The sequence below is a fragment of the Chanodichthys erythropterus genome, chromosome 22 (genome assembly GCF_024489055.1).
Source record: "Chanodichthys erythropterus isolate Z2021 chromosome 22, ASM2448905v1, whole genome shotgun sequence".
In the NCBI taxonomy this organism is placed as follows: domain Eukaryota; kingdom Metazoa; phylum Chordata; class Actinopteri; order Cypriniformes; family Xenocyprididae; genus Chanodichthys; species Chanodichthys erythropterus.
In genome coordinates, this window is record NC_090242.1 from 33,018,209 (window position 1) to 33,039,781 (window position 21,573).

The 21,573-nt window shown below is 36.3% G+C and overlaps 1 protein-coding gene across 2 annotated transcripts in view; it reads left to right on the plus strand.

Annotated features, from left to right (window-relative positions):
- Positions 1 to 21,573, plus strand: part of dym (dymeclin) — an 86,692-nt gene that overhangs the window by 10,544 nt on the left and 54,575 nt on the right. For both annotated transcript variants that reach the window (XR_010893648.1, XM_067376616.1), the window contains exons 6-9: positions 25 to 97; positions 5,278 to 5,403; positions 8,786 to 8,925; positions 21,139 to 21,324. Coding sequence is in view for 1 of the 2 variants with exons in the window: in XM_067376616.1 (XP_067232717.1) it covers positions 25 to 97; positions 5,278 to 5,403; positions 8,786 to 8,925; positions 21,139 to 21,324 (525 nt within the window). In the remaining variant the exon portion in view is untranslated. The remainder of the gene's footprint in view (positions 1 to 24; positions 98 to 5,277; positions 5,404 to 8,785; positions 8,926 to 21,138; positions 21,325 to 21,573) is intronic.

Below are 21,573 nucleotides of genomic sequence, written 5' to 3' on the forward strand. Positions count from 1 at the left end.
ATGTGTGTGTGTGTGTGTTAACAGACTCCATCTGTGAGGATCTTCTGGAGGAGCTGGTCTGTAATTTGGTGCATCTCATCGTTGAAGTGCCGCTTCTGTGAGTACCCAAGAATAACTTTGTGTGTTTGTTTTTGTTCTGGATTTCTCTGTCTTGCAAATACTAAGTGATAAAGTATGTGTCAGTGTGAGAGTGTGTTATTGTCGTGATATATGACGGGTCTCTCACGTACAGTGTGTGAAGGTCAACTCTGACTCAAACAATGAGGTGTCACTGTCATTATTTATACACGCAAATATATTTTCAAACATTTTTTCATCAAGTTTTCATGAAGTCAAAGCTGTCAAGCATATTAGCACAATTAATCCTGCCACCTGATGCATTTTCAAAGTCAAGTCACCTTTATTTATACCGCACTTTATACAGTACAGATTGTTTCAAAGCAGCACACAGTAATAAACAGGAAAATAACAGAATCAATGAAGCAAACTTCATCATTTATGAGACAAAATGATCTCTCCAGAAGACAATAGTGTCATTATTCAGCTTGAGTCAGTTCATTTGTTTATTCAGTCGAGTTTTCAATGTTGCAAACGTATGAAACAAAGTCATTTAGCAAGGTTGATCAGCAAGGGTAGCATGCACAAAGTTGAACTACTTTTAACTTGATACCGCTTCTTACAAACATGACATTTTGCTCCGGGCACAAACATTTTTTACATTCTCCGTTTCCATGTTTTTCCACGATCCCTGAGCGCCCGTGTGTCTCATCAGACCTCTGTGTGACCCGCTGTCATTTACACACCTGAGTGGAGGACACCTTCATGCATGAAACCATGATTTATTGAGTAACGCCCTTCACACACACCTCTGTAACTCTCTGCAGAGTCTCACGCAGATAAACACACTGGCACTGCGTCATTTGGCTCTCCTCCTGCATGTTTCCAGTGTTTGTGTGTGCTTTTATGCATTTAAAGGACAGATAGATTTATCCGCTCTGAATATAAATCTGTTTGTCATGTTCTAGAGTGTTTTGTGCTCCACCCAGTCTATAATGAGAGCCATATTAAAGCCAGATAAGTTTTGCGATGCTGATCATGATGATGGGTGTGTGTGAGTGTGTATCTCACTGTTTAGTCCTTAAAATGCCCCTCATTTATTTTAATAAAACACATTTGTGATCTTATTAAAGGAGACCTATTATGACCTTTTAAGTCTTGATTGTGTTTTTGGGCTCTACTAGAACAGGTTTTCATGCTTGAATGTTCATTGTTTTTCTCATATTTGTCACTGTTGCAGCTCCTCTCTTCCCAGTCTGACAGTAACGCTCTGTTTAGTTCCTCACACCAAGTGTACCAAATAAGCATACCGTGACCTCCTTGAAGAGGTGGTCTCGGTACGATTTCAAACAAACTCTGGAATGGTTCACTTGAGATGTGAAAGCAATCCGACCCAACAGACCAACAAACCAAACGATACCATAATTCATAATGGGAAATACCATAGTTGAGTGTCTCTTCATCTTAAATGTTTTGTAATTGTGCTGTCCTGACAAAGCCTTCATTCCCGCTCGATTTGCATTATAACACACAACCTATTAGACAGCGCTGGGAGATCCAGAGAGGGCATGTTTGGATTTGCCGCAACATTAATACGAATGTAGTATATAATTTAACAGCAGGGATGATGGTTACATTCATATAGTGTTTGCGTGTGTCTCGACAGTTACAAATAAAGCCACAATAAGTTTGTAGAGCAAACTTGTCAATCATTTTGATGAGTGATGCGGAGAAAAGGCTGACCAATAAGAGGACAGTTGTACTCTTAGGTGATTTGCTTAAAATTGCCATAGAATGTGAAATTGAATTTACCTTGACATAGTTGAATAACAAGAGTTCAGTACATGGAAATGACATACAGTGAGTTTCAAACTCCATTGTTTCCTCCTTCTTATATAAATCTCATTTGTTTAAAAGACCTCAGAAGAACAGGCGAATCTCAACATAACACCGACTGTTACGTAACAGTCGGGATCATTAATATGTACGCCCCCAATATTTGCATATGCCAGCTCATGTTCAAGGCATTAGACAAGGGCAGCCAGTATTAACGTCTGGATCTGTGCACAGCTGAATCATCAGACTAGGTAAGCAAGCAAGAACAATAGCGAAAAATGGCAGATGGAGCAATAATAACTGACATTATCCATGAGTACATGATATTTTTAGTGATATTTGTAAATTGTCTTTCATTAGCATGTTGCTAATGTACTGTTAAATGTGGTTAAAGTTACCATCGTTTCTTACTGTATTCACGGAGACAAGAGCCGTCGCTATTTTCATTTTTAAACACTTGCCGTCTGTATAATTCATAAACACAACTTCATTCTTTATAAATCTCTCCATCAGTGTGTAATGTTAGCTTTAGCCACGGAGCACTATCAAACTCATTCAGAATCAAATATAAACACCCAAATAAATACTCACATGATCTGATGCATGCATGATGAACATTTTGTAAAGATCCATTTGAGGGTTATATTAGCTGTGTGAACTTTGTTTATGCGATGTATTTATAGAGTCGCGAGCTCGGGGGCGGGGAGCATGAGATTTAAAGGGGAAGCAGCCTGAATCGGTGCATATTTAATGATGCCCCAAAAGAGGCAGTTAAAAAATTGAATAATAAATATAGGGTATTTTGAGCTGCAACTTCACAGACACATTCAGGGGACACCTTAGACTTATATTATATCTTGTGAAAACGCGTTCTAGGGCACCTTTAAACACATTTTGGTACACTTTGAAATGTTGCCTTGTGAAAGCGAACTGAACCAAGAAGAAAATGCAACATTGTAACAAATTTAGTCCCTGTTTTAGAACCAAACAAACAATCCATAGGTGTGAAAACACACATAGAGAATAACTCCTGGTGGAGGGACTTTGTAGACCTTTTTCATACTCAAACAACAACAAAACACACTAAAGAAAGTTGAGAGTGCAAAGACGCATTACAGGACCCCTTTACACATGATTCATCAGTGCACATTATACTAAAGAACAAGACTCCTCATTAAGACTTTATTAAATCAGTCATCGAGAGTCCTGGACTAACTGTTAGTGCACTCGCTCCAGATCATAACGGCACACAAAGTATATCCTGATCTCATACCCCATGTCTCTTCCCAGTTATTTTCCATCTCTACACTGTTTCTTTCAAATAAAAGTTTGAAATAAAGCGTGCTATTTTTGCTGGCTCACATGTGTAAGTGGATTGCGTAGTTATTGTATTGTAACAGATTTCAGTCTGCTGTTGTTGTCCCGTGTCTGTTTTTGTTGCCGTTTGTCTCGTTTCCTTGCTACGTGCTGACCAAGAGAAGTCAGGCGCGGGTCACATTCAGATCCCCGACTTGCTGGTTCCTACGTGTTTTTGAGCGGTTCTGTAGCCGGAGACAGGATTCTTATCATGCTGTTGTGAAGGATATTGTGAATTGTAGCTCAAATTACCACACAGATCAAAACAAGAAATAACACAAAAACATCAGAGTGTTTATTCTGTGTAAGGTGACGATGAAAAGTTCACCCGAAAATAATTTATATGTCATTCCAAACCCATTTTTGCTGTGGAAAATGAAAGGTAATGTTTAGCACAATCTTCACCTGCTCTTTTTCATACAATGAAAACATATAGTGAAAATGAGCTGTCCAGAAAGGACATAAATGCACCATAAACTGACTTCAGAAGACAAGAGAAGAGACAGACTGAAATTTAGGACTGTAATTTGCAATTTTGCATATCTGATGGAAAAATGCGTTTCCTCTACTTTTGTGTCTGTTTTGACTTTTTACCATAAATGGAACAGATTTGTGATAATATAATTGTATTTATGGTGCTAAAGATGAATAATCATGTTGTTTTGTAAGATTGTGATGGAGTTTTTCCATGCTCTTGAAAAATGAATTTTTGTTATCGGACATTGACAGTATTTAAACTATAAAACATGTAAGAGGCAAGGCTATTAATAATAATTGTGCAAATTTCTGTGGTTTATTTGTAATAGTAAGTATTTTAATTTTTAAAAAGTACCAAAAGATTTATCAGGCCAACGTGGAACCTGCGTCCACAGATCATTCACGTCCTTCATCCCAATTACATTTATTGTAGTAAAGTCATCTCAATTTAGTACATTTGAGGTCATTTACATTTCATCCTTAAAATTAATTTTCAACATTGCAACTAGATATCTCCATCTCAAAATGACCTGAAATACAATTATAATGATTATAAAGTCGTAAATAGATTATATACGATATATTTTTGTAGTGTACTACAATTGCAAAATTCATTTGTGTGATTTTAAGGTTTTTTGAGAAAAATTATAAATTGTAGTTTAATAACCAAAACAATTCAAAGCACTAAAATAATATTAGAAAAATAGTTATGATTTAATGTGTCGTTAAGCCTAGTTTGTGGGGTTTGGTTGGTCTCCATTGCAAAAACAGAATCCTATAGGAAACTCTGCATTTGTTATTGTGAATGTTAACTTGCAGTCGTGTGTGTGTGTGTTTGAGAAAGTGAAAGGGAATCATGCCAAGTGACTTCACAGCACTGGGAAGTGGAAGTGAAGTGAGACTTCTGGAGGAAGGAAACAAGGGACAATAGAAAGAAATAGATTGTTCTATTGATGTTGAGTAAGTGTGTGTGTTTGGAAAATGAGAGGTGGCAATGAGTTCAAATTTGAAGTAGGATTTCACTATTTTGGTGATTTTGATGAATTATAATGTGATGTGAGTTTGTCTGTGTCATATTTCACCATTTTTCATTTCATTTTGAAAATGTCAGTGCAATTATATAATGCCTTTCCTTTCATTTTTCCTTTCCTTTCCTTTCCTTTCCTTTCCTTTCCTTTCCTTTCCTTTCCTTTCCTTTCCTTTCCTTTCCTTTCCTTTCCTTTCCTTTCCTTTCCTTTCCTTTCCTTTCCTTTCCTTTCCTTTCCTTTCCTTTCCTATTTTCATTTTCATTTTCATTTTTTTCCCCCTTCCTTTCATGATATTCACACAAATATAAATATTTGCAACAACATTTGCATACAGATGATCTTGATGAATTGCACAAATCTAGTTTCTTTTACAATCTTACTCTTTCCAATGTTTTAGAAAAGTGATTTCAACTCAATTAAATCCCTCTTGACCATGGTAAAATCACCATAAATCACAGCAGCGACTGATTTATAGATAAGATAAATGTATGTATTAATGTTTATCCTGTCTCTGTTTCTATAGCGACATCACCTACAACATCCTGTTTGAATCTGTGACCACCCTTCTGGTGCTGTTGTCCTATCAGCTCTTTCACAAGGAGATTCTGAGGGAGGGGCTTATTTATGGCTACCTGACCAAAGGACGATGGTGAGAAAGAAGGATTAACCCATGTTGGGTTTGAACCTACATCCCCATATCTTTAACCTCTACATGTACACTGTAAAAATGATTTTTCAAACTTGTAAGTAAAACAAAGATTATTGGAGTACTTTTTACAAGACAATACTGTTTCAGTTTCTTCTGTTTCTTTCTACTGTGTTATTTGGTGTTTCTGTAATTATTTGTGAAATTTACTAGCAATTTCTGATTGAAAATTGTTTCTATACCAATTTTTTTCCAGTGTACATGTAATTTAAGGTACCTTTGTGTATCATATGATTGATAATATAAATAGACTAGTAATGAAACTTGACAAACCTGAATTGACTCGTCTAATTGATCCAGAGTTCCAGTGATGCTTCATAAACTTCTTAACTCTAGAACCAGAGCCAATACAAGTTAAAAGTTGTTGCCTACCGCAGTGTTTTATTCTTTCAAAGTTTGTCTCAGTGTGATAATGTGGCCCCCTGACCGGCATTAACAGAAGGACGACTGTCAAGCGCTGCCATTTCATATGCAAATTAGGGTGTTCATTAATTCGCCAGATGCTCTCGTCTGGAGCTTTGCTTGAGTTCACCCGGAGGGCTCGTTTGCATCGCACCAGTGATACTGAGCTTTTAAAGTTCCCTCGTTAGCTCTTCAGCACTGCAGCTGAGCTTGCATGTCTGAGGTCATTAACGAACACTCGTCAAACCTCACGAGTGTCTTTAGGACTGAGACGTACTCTATGCAAGTGCATGAAAGCAAAGACGTCCAGCTACACAAGCTACATATTCTCACTTCACAATGCAAATGAGCATTGAAAATACCACCAGTTTCCAGAAACCATTTCCGTGTTTCTTTAATTCTCATGTTTTGTCTTGACATTCTTTGTTCCCAGAGATCACAATGCTTATGTACCAAAAATGATAGTAATTTCCTAAAATGCCCTATAATTTTCTTTTCAAATGGGTTTTCTATGTTCCTGTGATCGAATAAAAAACAACCACGGTCAGCTGTTTTAAAACGTCAAAAGTGCTGCTTAAAATGTTCTCATCCATCCATCCATCTGTCCTTCTGTCCATCCATCCATCTGTCCCACCATCCATCCAGCCGTCCTTCTGTCCAACCATCCATCCAGCCGTCATTCTGTCCAACCATCCATCCAGCTGTCCAACTGTCCATTCGTCCTTCTGTCCGTCCATCCATCTGTCCATCCATCCGTCCATCCTTCTGTCCAACCGTCCATCCATCCCTCTGTCCAACCATCCATCCAGCTGTCCAACTGTCCTTCTGTCTGTCCATCCATCCATCCATCCATCCATCTGTCCTACCATCCATCCATCCATCTGTCCTACCATCCATCCATCCATCTGTCCTACCATCCATCCATCCGTCCGTCCTTCTGTCCAACCGTCCATCCATCCAGCTGTCCAACTGTCCTTCTGTCCATCCATCCATCCATCCATCCATCCATCCATCCATCCTTCTGTCCTACCATCCATCTGTCCTTCTGTCCAACCATCCCTCCATCCATTCATTCGTCCTTCTGTCCATCCATCCGTTCTTCTGTCCATCCATCCAGCTGTCCTCCTGTCCAATCATCCATCCATCTGTCCAACCATCCATCCATCCATCCATCCATCCGTCCGTCCTTCTGTCCAACCGTCCATCCATCCATCCCTCTGTCCAACCATCCATCCAGCTGTCCAACTGTCCTTCTGTCCGTCCAACCATCCATCCATCCATCCTTCTGTCCTACCATCCTTCTGTCCATCCATCCATCTGTCCTTCTGTCCAACCATCCGTCCATCCATTCATTCGTCCTTCTGTCCATCCATCCGTCCTTCTGTCCAACCGTCCATCCAGCTGTCCTTCTGTCCAACCATCCATCCATCATCTATCCTTCTGTCCAACCATCCATCATCCATCCTTCTGTCCAACCATCCATCCGTCCTTCTGTCCCTCTGTCCATCCATTTATCTGTCCAACCGTCCATCCAGCTGTCCTTCTGTCCAACCATCCATCTGTCCGTCTGTCCATCCATTTATCTGTCCAACTGTCCATCCAGCTGTCCTTCTGTCCAACCGTCCGTCCATCCATCCTTCTGTCCATCTATCTGCCCATCTGTCCAACCATCCATCCGTCCTTCTGTCCGCCTATCCATCCTTCTGTCCGCCTGTCCATCCATTTATCTGTTCAACCGTCCATCCAGCTGTCCTTCTGTCCAACCGTCCGTCCGTCCATCCATCCTTCTGTCCATCTACCTATCCATCTGTCCAACCACCCATCCATCTGTCCTTCTGTCCAACTGTCCATCCATTTGTCCAACTGTCCATCCATTTGTCCTTCTGTCCAACCATCCATGCAGCTGTCCTTCTGTCCAACCATCCATCCATCTGTCCTTCTATCCGTCTGTCTATCCATCCATTTATCTGTCCAACCATCCATCCAGCTGTCCTTCTGTCCGTCCGTCCATCCATCTGTCCATCCAACCTTCTGTCCATCCATCCATTTATCTGTCCAACCATCCATCCAGCTGTCCTTCTGTCCAACTGTCCATCCGTCCTTCTGTCCAACCGTCCATCCAGCAGTCCTTCTGTCCAACCATCCTTCTGTCCAACCATCCATCCGTCCTTCTGTCCAACCGTCCATCCATCCGTCCGTCCTTCTGTCCAACCATCCTTCTGTCCAACTGTCCATCCGTCCTTCTGTCCAACCGTCCATCCAGCAGTCCTTCTGTCCAACCATCCTTCTGTCCAACCATCCATCCGTCCTTCTGTCCAACCGTCCATCCATCCGTCCGTCCTTCTGTCCAACCATCCTTCTGTCCAACTATCCATCATCCATCTGTGCTTCCGTCCATCCTTCTGTCCGTCCATCTGTCTGTCCATCCATTGTCAAAAATACAGATATTTCGATATGTATTCTAACTGAATGGCACCAATACTAATTTTCCGCAGGATCAATACACCAATACCGATAACGTTTTTGCACTGAATTTTAACTTGTTGCACAAGTTATTTTAGCTATTTATTTTATTTGTTACTTTTATAGTATTTATTTTTATTTTTTCAGTTTTCATTTTAATTTTAGTTTTAGTAATTTAATGTGCTTTTGTCATTTGTATTTTTTTTAACATTTCTATTTAGCTTTATTTAAAAAAAAATATCTTTTAGTGAAAGTTAATTTTCAAAAAACAAAACTTTTTTAAACTTCAACTTAACTTTAGTTGCCAAGGCAGCTTTTCTAATTTATATTTAAATTATACGTTTTCATTTAATATTTATATTTTATTTCAGCTTTAAACATTTGTAATTGTATCGTTTTAGTTAACAATAACAAGTATGGTAGGTTTGCTAAATCTCTCTCCCTTTGTCTCTCTCTGTAGTCTGTCTCTGACGAGTCGTCTGGTGAAGACGCTGCTGTATAACTTCATCAGACAGGAGAAATGTCCGCCTGCCACGCACGTGTTGCAGACCCAGTCAGACGGAGGAGGGCTGCTGTACGGACTCGCATCAGGAGTCGCCAGTGAGTACAAACACACACTGTCCTGATCACCCACACATACTGGTCCTGTTTGCCATCCCTCAAACTGCATCTTAAGCTGTTTACCAGATTTGTGAACAAATCATTCAGTCAATCAGCTGATTCATTAAATTATTCCTTCAATAGTGTATATAAACATTCAACTTCACACGTTGACTCAGGGTGACAGTAGCAATGTTTCCACCCAAGGTTGCGCATTTAACTTATGCTCAGAATTGAAATATCACAAAAAACTTTCTGAAGGAAGCACTGTTTCCATCTCATGTAATCAAGAGAACAAAAATCAAAATTTCCTGGGAAATTGGCACAAAATATCTGTAATAAAAATGGAAGTTGCACCTCAGAGCGGCAGATGAAACACAATAAATGCTGTCATGTTATCTTGCGTTCGCATGCTGGTGTTTGGGAACGCAATCGTGATATCATTTTGATGACAGGCTTTGACTCGACCAAACCAACGTTTGAGATGCTGAGATGCGATTTGGTCCACTGTTTAGTCCAATCACATCCTCTGTTGAGGCAAAGTCACGTGAGGTTTTTTTGTTGCGTGTCGAGGGATTTATTCGGTTTCCATCGTAGTTTATGCACATCATCTTATCGGATAAACAAATTATCTGCTTCAATTGTGCGCATATGTTTTTTATGCACAATTTTAAATTTATGTGCATCTTGGGGTTTCCATCCAGTGTTTTTTATGCAATATCCCGAAATTCGCATTAAAATAGGTGGATGAAAACATGTTGACGTGTGTTTGTTTGTTATGGCTCAGCAGCATCATTTGCGTAAATGATGCCAATGTTGTAAGATGAATGCCCGGGTCCATCGAGGTTGAGCAGGGTCTGATTACTCTTTCAGATAATAATATTTGTTTTGGTTGTAAATAAACCCTTCAGTCTTTTTTCTCTTGAATTTGCATGTGAAAAGTCCCCACATACACCTGATTCTCACGCTCCTCTGTTCAGCTTTGTCTGACTCTGTCTCTGATAAAGTTGTTCTATTTGTTTGAACAGGCTCTTGTTTGACAAGCCTGTCAAAAACTAAATCCAGAGCACAGGTTCTGTGTGTGTTATTGACAGTTGCGTCTGTCTGTCTGGTGTCTGGCTCGATCTGACGTGTCAACGGCAGGACACACACACACTTTTCATTGTGTGAACTGGACTCTTGTCTTGATCATTTACTTAATATTGAGTTACACACATCCACACACACACACACACACACGCACACACACACACACACACACACACACACACACACACACACACACACACACACACACACACACACACACACACACACACACACACACACACACACACACACACACACACACACACACACACACACACACACACAGACTGACTGTCACCAAAACGTACGCAGACACACATTCACGTTTGTCTCACTCTGAGCATCAGACAGCGCTGTGACACACTAACCTATAAACACACACACTTTAATTTATACTTTTTTGGGACTCATTCGTGAAACATAAGCACTATATATACAAACAATGTACAAAGCATTTTGTTTTGATCGTGTTGCATGAATAAGTTTAATACTAAACTACTGATGAATGAAAATAATCTAAATAATCGGATAAACTGAAATGAAATGAAACCAAAAGCAGTGGTTAAAAAGCTTAATTAACTGTGGAATAATAAAATATAAAATGAATAGTTATGTATTGACTGAGCTATCCAGTTATTTTTGCTTTGAATTTTTATTTTAGTAATCTTTTTTTGGTTTCATTTTCAGTTTGTAAAATGTTTCATGTTTTATGTTTTCATGCTGTGGTTTTCTTTTTTTAGTTTCAGTTTAGTTATAGTTTTTATTTCATTTCAGTGTAGTAAAATGTTTTTATAATTATTATTTTTCATTTTTCATTTTAGTTTTATAATATTTAATATTATTGGACATGATGTGCTGATTAAGATGTGCAGATGGTGAAAACTAGCATTGAAACAAAAAAGATTTTATAAGGTATTATAATATTTATCCTTTTGTGTTATGTTTATTTATGATTAATCACATCTAAAATAAGTTTGTTTACATAATATATGTGTACTGTGTATAATTATGTATATTTTAAATACATGCATGTGTAAATGAGAAAAAATTGTTATATTTATATATAAAACATTTATATTAATATATTATATTAATATATATGCAGTATATACATGCGAAATGTCTTATATATACACATGCATGTGTGTGTATTTAAATATACATAATTATACATAGTACGCATATTATGCAAACAAACTTTTATTTCATATATCTATATATAATATACATACATCATACATACATAAGTTTATGAATGTGTATAATACATGAATGTGTGTATATATATATATATATATGTATATATGTATATGTGTGTGTATACATATTATTAAAATTTGATATAAAAATATTAAATCCAATTTAAAATATATAAAATATTTTGTATTTTTTTGTTTGTTTTCACTTAAAATTTTATGACGTTTATGAAATAAAAAGCAAACTGAAACTGCTGAATGAAATGAAAACTAACCTGAAGTCTAGTGAATTTGAAAAAAATAAATTCCAATCTGAAAGTGCTCTTTTCTGTCTTTTTGTTGTTTCTCTTTCACTATGACAGACACTGTTAGTCAGAAGTGCGATTAATGTCTAGAACTACATGTATCATCGACTGACACTCAGTGGCCAAAAGATACAAAATGAGCTTGTTAACAGCTGTGAGTCAGTGCCAAGATGACGTGCGAATGTGTGTGGAATCCAGACAGTGTGTCTTCATTGTCTGACGGGTAAATCAGGCCAGCTAAATGGAGACACAAGCTCTGTGTGTCAGTCCTGTCACCCACAGTAGGAATTCTGGGCCTGATCCTGTTTCCGCTGCTGCGGGTTGGAAAGATTCAGGCAGGATTAGATGGCCAAAATTCGTCAATCTGGAATTACACGTGCTGGAAAGCCTCTGGATCATATTAATGCTAGCTTTGACTTAAACGTTTACGGTACTTTCAACAGCTCTATGTCTTCAACCGCCTGATGGTTAATTCGCTCGCAGTAATGAACATTATGCTGTTGCCTGAGAAACGTCTAAAGCTGCCCTAGAAACAGGAATTTGATGGATGACCTAGACATTTATATTTTGTCTATATATATTTAATCAGAACATATATATTACTCAATTTTTTTGTTGTTGTTGCCATAGGTAAAGGTTAAGCATTCAGTCGAGCTTTATTATACTTGGGTGGAAATGAACCTGTCTGTGGAGTTTTTTGGCTTGTGGTCTGTGTCTGTTAGCTAAAATTTCCTGTTTTAATAGGAAATTTGTCAACACAGGAAAAAATATTGTGCTTGACATCATTTAATCAGTTCAAATGTTTAATAGATAAAACAGAGCAGATTCATAATGTTGGACACTATATTGAAACTAGTAAGAGTAATGTCACACCAAATTATGGAAGCTTGTTTCTGCCACAGAATTTAAAAAAAGAGTTAATTGCGACTTCTCACAATTCTGAATTTTACCTGCAATTGCATAGAAACTCCTTCCGAATATAACAAGAAAAAAAAAATCATAAAATTATAAAAGAATGCCTATTTTTGTATTTATTTTTTGTAAAAATTGTATAGGGTCACTAACGACCCGAGGTGTGTATGAGTGTAAGTATATTTTTTCTGCACAACAATAATTGAATCTTAGATGACGGAATAAGTGTAGTGTAGGTGTAGGAATATAAAGCATTCACATAGCAACTCCCTAGAAACCACTTAACACAGAAACCACATAGCAACCCCCTAGAATCCATTCAGATTAATTGCGACTTCAGTTGCAAGTTTATATCTCAATTCTGAAAAAAAGATTTGAGTCAGAATTGCGAGTTATAAACTCAAAATTGTGAAAAAGTCAGAGTTGCAAGAATATAACAAGCATCAACTACAGAAAAAAAGATTTAAAATTTTTTTTTTTTATTCTGTAATTGTAATTCAGACTTTTCCTCAGAATTGAGATATAAACTTGCAATTGCGAGATATAGTCAATCAATATAAAGCAATTCTGTGAAAAAGTTCAAATTGTGAGATAAAATTACCTTTTTTTTTAACCCTTAAATGCATGACTGTTTCGCCAATCATTCTTACATATTCGGGTCTTTATCGACCCGGATCCATATCTAACACGGAAGGATCTCTACCTGTCACAATAATATAAAACTCCTCTGATATTAGAGTAGCAATTTCAGAAGAATAAAATAAATCATATTTTATAAACTTTTGGAGCTTGAAAGCGCTCAGTTTGAACAGATGTTTTATGCCATCCTCACTGACCTCATCAGAGCTTATTTCCCATTAAATTCAGCAAATAATGGGCTAGTTTTATGTTTGAGGTCACAAATATGACCCCATTCGCATTGCCACCTTGTGGAATAAAGGTGAATTACACTTATTCCGTCATCTAAGATTCAATTATTGTTGTGCAGAAAAAAAATATATACATACACTCATATACACCTCGGGTCATTTGTGACCGTATACAATTTTTACAAAAAATAAATAAAAAAATAGGCATTCTTTTATAATTTTATGATTTTTTTTTTTCTTGTTATATTCTTTATAATGAATTGATTGAGGAATACCAAGAAGGTTGATGTCTAACTCTAAAAAATGAACAAGGAGGAGGGTAGTGAATGACGTCTCGGGTCACTAAAGACCTGAGGTATGCATTTAAGGGTTAATTGTGCATTTATATCTCACTACTCTGACTTTTTTCTTGCAATTCCCAGTTTATATCTCACAATTCGGAGAAAAAAGTAAGAATTATAAACTCAGAATTGCGAGAAGTCGTAATTGAAGAGTCAAAGTTTTTATCTCTCAATTGTGAGATTTAAAAGTCACAATTACCTTTTTTTTTGGTTCCAAAGCAGAAACAAGCTTCCATAACTGATATGTGCGATTATCCATCCAAAAAAGAGATGAATGATGTACTTAAAGCATTGCTCTCTGGGAAACACTTGTGCTTCATAAATCAGGGTGGTGATCTGTGTGAAGATAGCGTGTTGATGTTTCCCTGAGCTACGATAGGAGATCTCTGAGTCTGTGTGTGTGTGTTTCCTAGGGCAGGGCTACTGAATGTGTGTTATGATCGTCTGTAATCATTCAGTTCTCTCTTCTCCAAATACGGTGTATCTCACAAAAACATGTTCAGGTCCCATTTCACACCAAGATCAACAGAAAAGGGGGTACAAAATTATTGTTTTCATAAGAAAATAAAGTCTTTAAGGACCATTAAGAGCATATTGTTTGTTTGCATTGTGACATTATTTTCATGACCACCAATTCTCAGTATGTCAGTTTACCAGACCTTTTCTCAATTCTCAGATTCTCATGTATAATGCATTTTTTATTATTCATATTTATTATTTTTAAATTTATTTAATTATTAAAAGGCAACAAATCCTACTATGCTGTATAAATGATGCTGTTTTATATGTATTTTTAAATATAAATGTTTATTTTAGTGCTGTCAAATCGATTAATCGTGAGTAATTACATCTAACAAAAGTGTGTGTGTGTGTGTGTGTGTATGTGTGTGTATATATGTATATGTATGTATGTATGTATGTATGTATGTATGTATGTATATATATATATATATATATATATATATATATATATATATAATATGTGTGTGCACAAACTTTTATGTTAGATGCAATTAATCGATTTAACAGCACAAATTTATTTTATTTTCATTATAGAGATGTGCATTTGCACTTTATTAATATCACAATATTAAAAAAAGGAACTTCTCTCTTCATGCAAAATATAACTAATTATATTTAATATATTTAGTTTATAAATATAAATGACTAAATCACATTTATATAGTAATAAATATTAATAGTTTAATATGATTTTGGGGTGAAATGTAAGGCATGTCATTGACAGCTTTTATGAGATTCCTAATTGATTCCAGCTTTGGTAGCGTAGTGTGATACCGTGGTATATTTGAAGTGTTCTGATGTTTTTGTTTTATATGTTTAATCTGTGTGAACTCTTGATCTTAGCGCACCTCTATTTGCAACAATAACAGTTCCTTTAGCCATCCGTGCGTAACGATTAAATGAATGCAGCACTGAGGTGTTATCGAACTTGTGTCTGGCTTTAACAAAATCCTGCTATTGTGTGTATGTGCTGCGTAAGTCTCAAGGCCGTCGCTGTGTCTGCGTTCAGGATTAGTGTCGTCTCCCCCTTCGCCAGCTCAAACTACAGCGAGAGAGAGGAAAAATTATGAACAGGGAACCCTAGAGTGGGGAATGAGGGAGGAAAAGCGTGCTTTCTGGGTTAATATTACCCATTAACCCTTGATTAATGAATTTTAAGTTACATTGACTTGGAGTAATCTTTGAAAAACTCCCTTGAATCCACTCAGAACACCTTAGCAACCTTATAGCGATGCTATTACAGCATCATAATGGTGAGATGTACACAGGCAAACACCATGCACATTTCCTGCTGAAACCACAGTGACAGGAAGTAATGGTGGGCAAACAGGAAGTGGTTTATTAGTCTAGTCAGACGTGACGCGCACCTGTGTCTTTTTTCCTAGGGGGCCAATGTTAGGATATTGCAGATGACTTTCAGAGAATCCTGACAATGTTGATGTATACATTGTGTGCCACATATACTCTCCCTAGAGAGATCATGACAGTGCTGCGGATGTATTTCTTCTGACACACACGCACACATGATGTTCTGTCTGCCAGATGGCATTGCATTAATAAACTCTTCTTCCTCTCCACTTGTCTACAGGCTGGCCTTTATGTCAACAACTGCTTTTCTAGGGAAATGTCAGTTTTCTGTAAAATTTCCAATCCAAAGTTCCTTAGATGCTCAGTTCAATTGATTCTATAGGCATAAAAATTGTTGAATTTTGTGAATTCACCAAGAATTTATCAAAATATTTTAAGAAACTCTTCAAAAGCATAAACCATCACTTAAAGGCACAATATGTAAGATTTTTGGATTGAAATATCCAAAAACCACGTGCACTTACATTATCCCAGATATTTCCAAGAATGTTTAAGTCCAGAGAAATAAGCAATTTTAACCAGGACACGGACTGTGTCAGTGCCTTTTATTTTGTAGAAACCATGGAAGCACCAAAGATGCTTTAATATATTATATGTTTTATTAGACAAGGGAACAACTGTTTGGATACATTTATAGACAGAACACGAATCATTGTTATATAGCTCAACACATTTAGTCTTAGATCTAGTTTTCTTGATTTCTTGATCCTCAGAGAAAAACTCTATTTTGTCAAGTGGCGAACAGTATAATCAGATGCAGCTTTATTTTTAGTAACATTTATACAGCATTTTTTGTCATATAATATGTTTTAAAATTAATTGCATGCCATTTAGCAATTAATTGCATGCCAACACAAGCTATCCAGCATTTATTCATATGATATTTTAATATCGATCTATCTTACTGCATTGCGCAACAAGTGTTTCATAGCAGCCCCCGAGTTAACGCACAGAGTAACGTTATAACATCATTTTCAACACACTCAAATGTATCTTATATGATAAACAGAGCTGCTTTACCCACATATGCTTGACTGGAAGAAGCGGAAGCGGCAACTGCGGCATAATAAAAGTTCCTCTGCTCTCAGGTGTCGCGCTCATCTCTCATTAGCAATCGCTCCCTGCTCTGCTTCATACTACAGTAACGTTAATAATCTCATCCATGAACATGATTTCTGCTCGAATCCCATCAAATTATTTTCATCCGGCTGGGAGGTGAAGACGACACCTCCCATGATTCTGTGCTCAATCTCAGCATCATCAAGCTACGCCTTTGTTTTGAATAGGCGACCTCTAGTGGCGAAAAATCACATATTGTGCCTTTAATAACCCTCATGTTGTTATCGCTGAAGAATTTGCTCTATGTACGTTTTTAATGGCATTTTTACTTCCATTATGGACACAAGGAATTAAATTGTGCGTCTCTTAAAGACGAGACACTTCCATAATCTTTGCTGTCTGAATCAGACTTTTATTCTGGATCTGGTGTTTCCCTCAGACTTTATAATGAGTAATATATCAGACGCTGTTGTTAGCCATGTGAGTTTTGAAATGAAATTCTCAGAGAGAGATCCACAGGGACTTTTACAGGAAGAGCACTATGAAAGGAGGACATAGACATTTATATGTGTGTGGAAGTTAGCAGCAACATTTGTCACCCTCAGCCGCCTGTTTATGTACCGACAGCATTAGCGGCATGGAAAACCCCTGTGTGTGTGTGTGTGTGTTCATTCTCAGCTCTGCTGGATGGCAGCCATGATGTCTTCATTTATCTGCAGTGCTGTTAACACAGCCCACAATAACAACCCCAGGACACACACTGCCTGTGTGTGTGTGTGTGTGTGATCACTGTATGTTCCCCTCACAAACACACACACACACACACACAAACCCCCAGAGCATCTTCAGTGAAGAAACATAAGAGAGTTAAGACACATCGCACACACTTCTGCACACAACAGACACTGAATGCTTTTATAGTGTGGTACTTTTGCTGCTTGTTCTTTCTTTGCTTTGTATTTACTCTCCTTTGTAGGGCTTTAAAGAGTTCAATGTACTATGTGGACATACTCTAACATTCAAAACTCAAAGCTTTTCAGTCCATCCACAGCATTTATTGAAATGGAACTGCATAAATGTCAGGCCCTATGAAATCTCCTTTACTTTTTCCCAAATTCTGTTTTAATTTTTTCCTAATTCCGTTAATTTTTTTTTTTTTTTTTTTTTTTTTTCATTTTAATTTTTCTGGATTCCGTTTTTTTTTTTTTTTTTTTGACTCCATTTTAATGGTTAAATTAAATTTTAGTAATCAAAAAGCATGTGTAATTAATTGAAATCATGAAACTTATACAATTTTAACAACAATTTATTTAAAGTTTAACAGAAATTACATTTCGGGCCATATTAAATGCATTTTTCTCAAATCTCGTTAAATTTTTTTACCAAATTCTGTTTTTTCAGGATTCCATTTTAATTAAAAATTTAATTAATTAAATTTTAATAATCAAAAGCATGTCTAATTAATTGAATTTATTAAAACAACAAAATGTATTATTTTTTTAAAACTAATTTCTATTAAATATTTAGTTTTTGTTTTTTCAGAAATTCTGTATATTTAAAATTTTTCTGGTAATCAAATGAAGGCATAAAACAATTTAACTTTAAATTAAACAAACATTTTTTGTCAAACAAAGTGCTGCACAACAGAGCTTTAATAATAATAATTTATTATTAATAATATTATTAATATTATTATTATTACATTGAGACGTAGCTGAATTCTACTGTACAACAGTAACATATTTCTGTTTCAATTTCTTCAATTTAAACCAAACCGAAATGAAACCACGCGTCTGCGCTATTCATTCACACAGAGCCACGCAGAACATGCAGGATTCATATTTAAATAGTCTTTTTGAGGTTTAATATTCACAGACACTAGTCTATATTGCGATTTGAATTAAGTGTACTGACCTACTTTTTATTTATTCATCAAAAATGTGACATATTCCGTGACATTCCACGTTGTAGAGTAAATTCTGTTTTTATGACAGAATTCCACAATTCCGTCTGTTTTCTGCATCGCAGAAATTGTAGGGCCCTATAAATGTGTCATACTCTAGATATTTTATTTATGTATATTTGTATTTATTTGATTTTGTTGTTTTGATATCTTAGAATGGATAATGCATCTGTTTTTTCCATCGTTTAGTATGACTAATTATGACTAACATTTATAAGTAGACTTCATCAGAGGAAAAATGGTACAAAAGGTGTACAACATGACCCCTTTAAGAGTCTGAATGTCTTTCTCTCCTTTGCAATATTATATCTGAGTGTTATGCTGTGAACTAAGAGACATATGAGTGTGTTTAATGTGTGCTAATCAAAGGGTTGTTTTCTTCATCCATCATTTTTCCCATCATAAAAGTGTATCTGAGAGTGATTACAGGCTTCCGATTGGCTCTGATGAGTAGATTACAGACTCATCTGGCGTCTGCGCTCGCTCTCATTGGTCAAATGGGGTCGCCATGTCATCTCTTGTGACCTCATCGAAGTTCTAGCATGATCTCAGTGCCTTTGGAACATGATGATGTCATAAGGAACCAATTCAGCCAATCATATCAGTCCAATGACCTTTAATGTTTCAGTGTCTTAATAGTATCAGGCGTTTAGGAGGGTGGAGGGCAGATTTCATTGCTCTGTGTCTTTTTCCTGCCAGTGTTGATGTTTTTATTTGTGGTGGATGTTTGTTAACATCCTGGCTCTAGATTAGACTGCTTCAGTCTGTTCGCGGGGCCGCGATGTCCAGCCACAAGTGATTAGACATGGAGACAGGCATCTTATTTCCATTTCAATTCTCTCTCGCTCTTTTCCGACCTACACGATGCAATGCCTGAATGATTAGTCTGTTTAAAATGAATTACTATTCATTGACAACCAACTGTTTGCGCATTGTTGGACAGAAAATGTTTTCACTGTGTTTAAGTCAACATGACGTCCAAATCGACATTCTTATTATGTGATCCTGGTCTTGTGATGCATGATTCTTTGCACAAATTGTCATTCTAAAGAAACATTTATTGGCTGATATCATCAAGTAATTCTTATTTTTTAACCCTTTCCCTCATATGAATGTAACGGACATTTTTCCTGATATAATAGAATTCCCAATGGATAAAAAAAATAGGGATGCATGATATATCGGCCACCATATCGTTATTGGCCGATATTTTAAAGCCGATAATGGATTATTTCCTTCAGCTGAGACACTTCAGATGTGCACTGTTCACCATGATGGTGTTGAATTGCTTGAAATATAATTTAAAAAATCACTTCAAAAAGTCAAATACAGTTAGGTGAAACATGTGCAGCGCAAGTCTGTCATATAAACTACATAATATTATAATGAGAACATCATAATTATGTGCTTGGGACATGACTTTTAATGGTGAAACTTTTGTTTTTATAATCAGGCTTTCAAAAATTATTTAAAAAATTTAGATTTTAATTTATCGGTCAATATATCGGTTTATAATATTATCGGTTATATAAAGAATTATCGGTTATCGGTATCAACCAAAATTTTCAGTGCATCCCTACAAAAAAGTTCCACCCTACCAGATTTTGTTTAGAATCTTCAAACATAAAAACATGAGCTTGTGTGAGTTCTCTGCGTATTCCTGTAAGACATACTTATTTTCAAATAGACAGAGTCAAACAGAACAAAAGAGTGACTGTGATGCTGTAAAGAGTGCTGTGGACTCTCTAAAATACATCTGAAGCTCTTGAGGCAGAAGAGCCTGTCTTTTTTGAGCCATTAGCATGTCCGTTTCTCTACTGCACTTCCTGGAGATTCTATAAATGATCTTTTGCTTCAATTCTGTTTCTGGCCTGAAGCAACTTTTAAGTGCGTCACCATTGCAAGCCATGTTTTAAGCGCGTCATATTCTGCTTATTTTAGCATTTTCTTCCATCCTCTTAAAGTTTTTTTGCAGCAAAGACAGTTGTAGTTTACTTTTTCATGTAAATTTTCCATTTATTTTTAAATGTATTAATTAATTAATTGAAATAAAGCTAAAATAAAATATAAATATCAGATAAAAAAAACCTAAGCTTGAAAAATACATATATATATTTAAAATTACTAAAACGTAAAATAAATTATGAATAGAAATAATAAAAAACAAAATTGATAAATGCATAAAGCAAAATTACTAAAACTTAAATGTTACAATTAAAACTGAAAATTATATAAAAATGTATATAAAATATAAAAATAAAAGCTAATTTAAAATGGTATTTAAATAATACTAAAATAACATTGATACATTTTATCATGCGTAAATTTTAAGATTATTAAATAAGATCATTAAGTTTTAGTCTGTAGGATTTTCCTGGCTATTTTTATCGTCTGTCAGGTATAAATCATGAAAATCACTCAAAAAATGAACAGCAGAAAGCCTCACGATTTGAAGTGTCATTCATATTTGTGTTTCAAATAGTGTAGGAATTAATGTCAGTGATAATGTTAAAAGACCCGTAAATGTCTTTATGCTTGGGGTCACCATTAATTAAGAGAGCATTATGTAAAGGTTTCTGTGTTATTCAGGTGGGTTGTGGAGCGTGTTCACGTTAGGAGGAGTCGGCAGCAGACCAGGGGCGGAGCAAGAGCAGAACCCTCTCCCACTGTCCAATCAGAGTCTGCTCTTACTGCTGGTTCTGGCTAATCTGACAGATGGACCGGAATGTCCGAACCCCTACCGCCAGGCTGTTACCTGCTTCAAAAACACTCAAGGTAAACTAGAACAGGTTTCTTTGTTTGTTTGTTTTAGTTAAATTAATTCAGGGCTCGACAATTAGGACTGGCCAATGGCTCAGGACAGTTGACAGAACTGTCACTTGCCCGATCGGGCCAGTGCTGCATCATCACAGAAGTTGAAGATTTACGTGTTTTTTAACCTTGCCAACTTAAATATTAAAGCACAAGTAAACACGAAAGTGTCTCAATTCAGCATTCGTGCCCAGAATACTGCGTTCACACAAA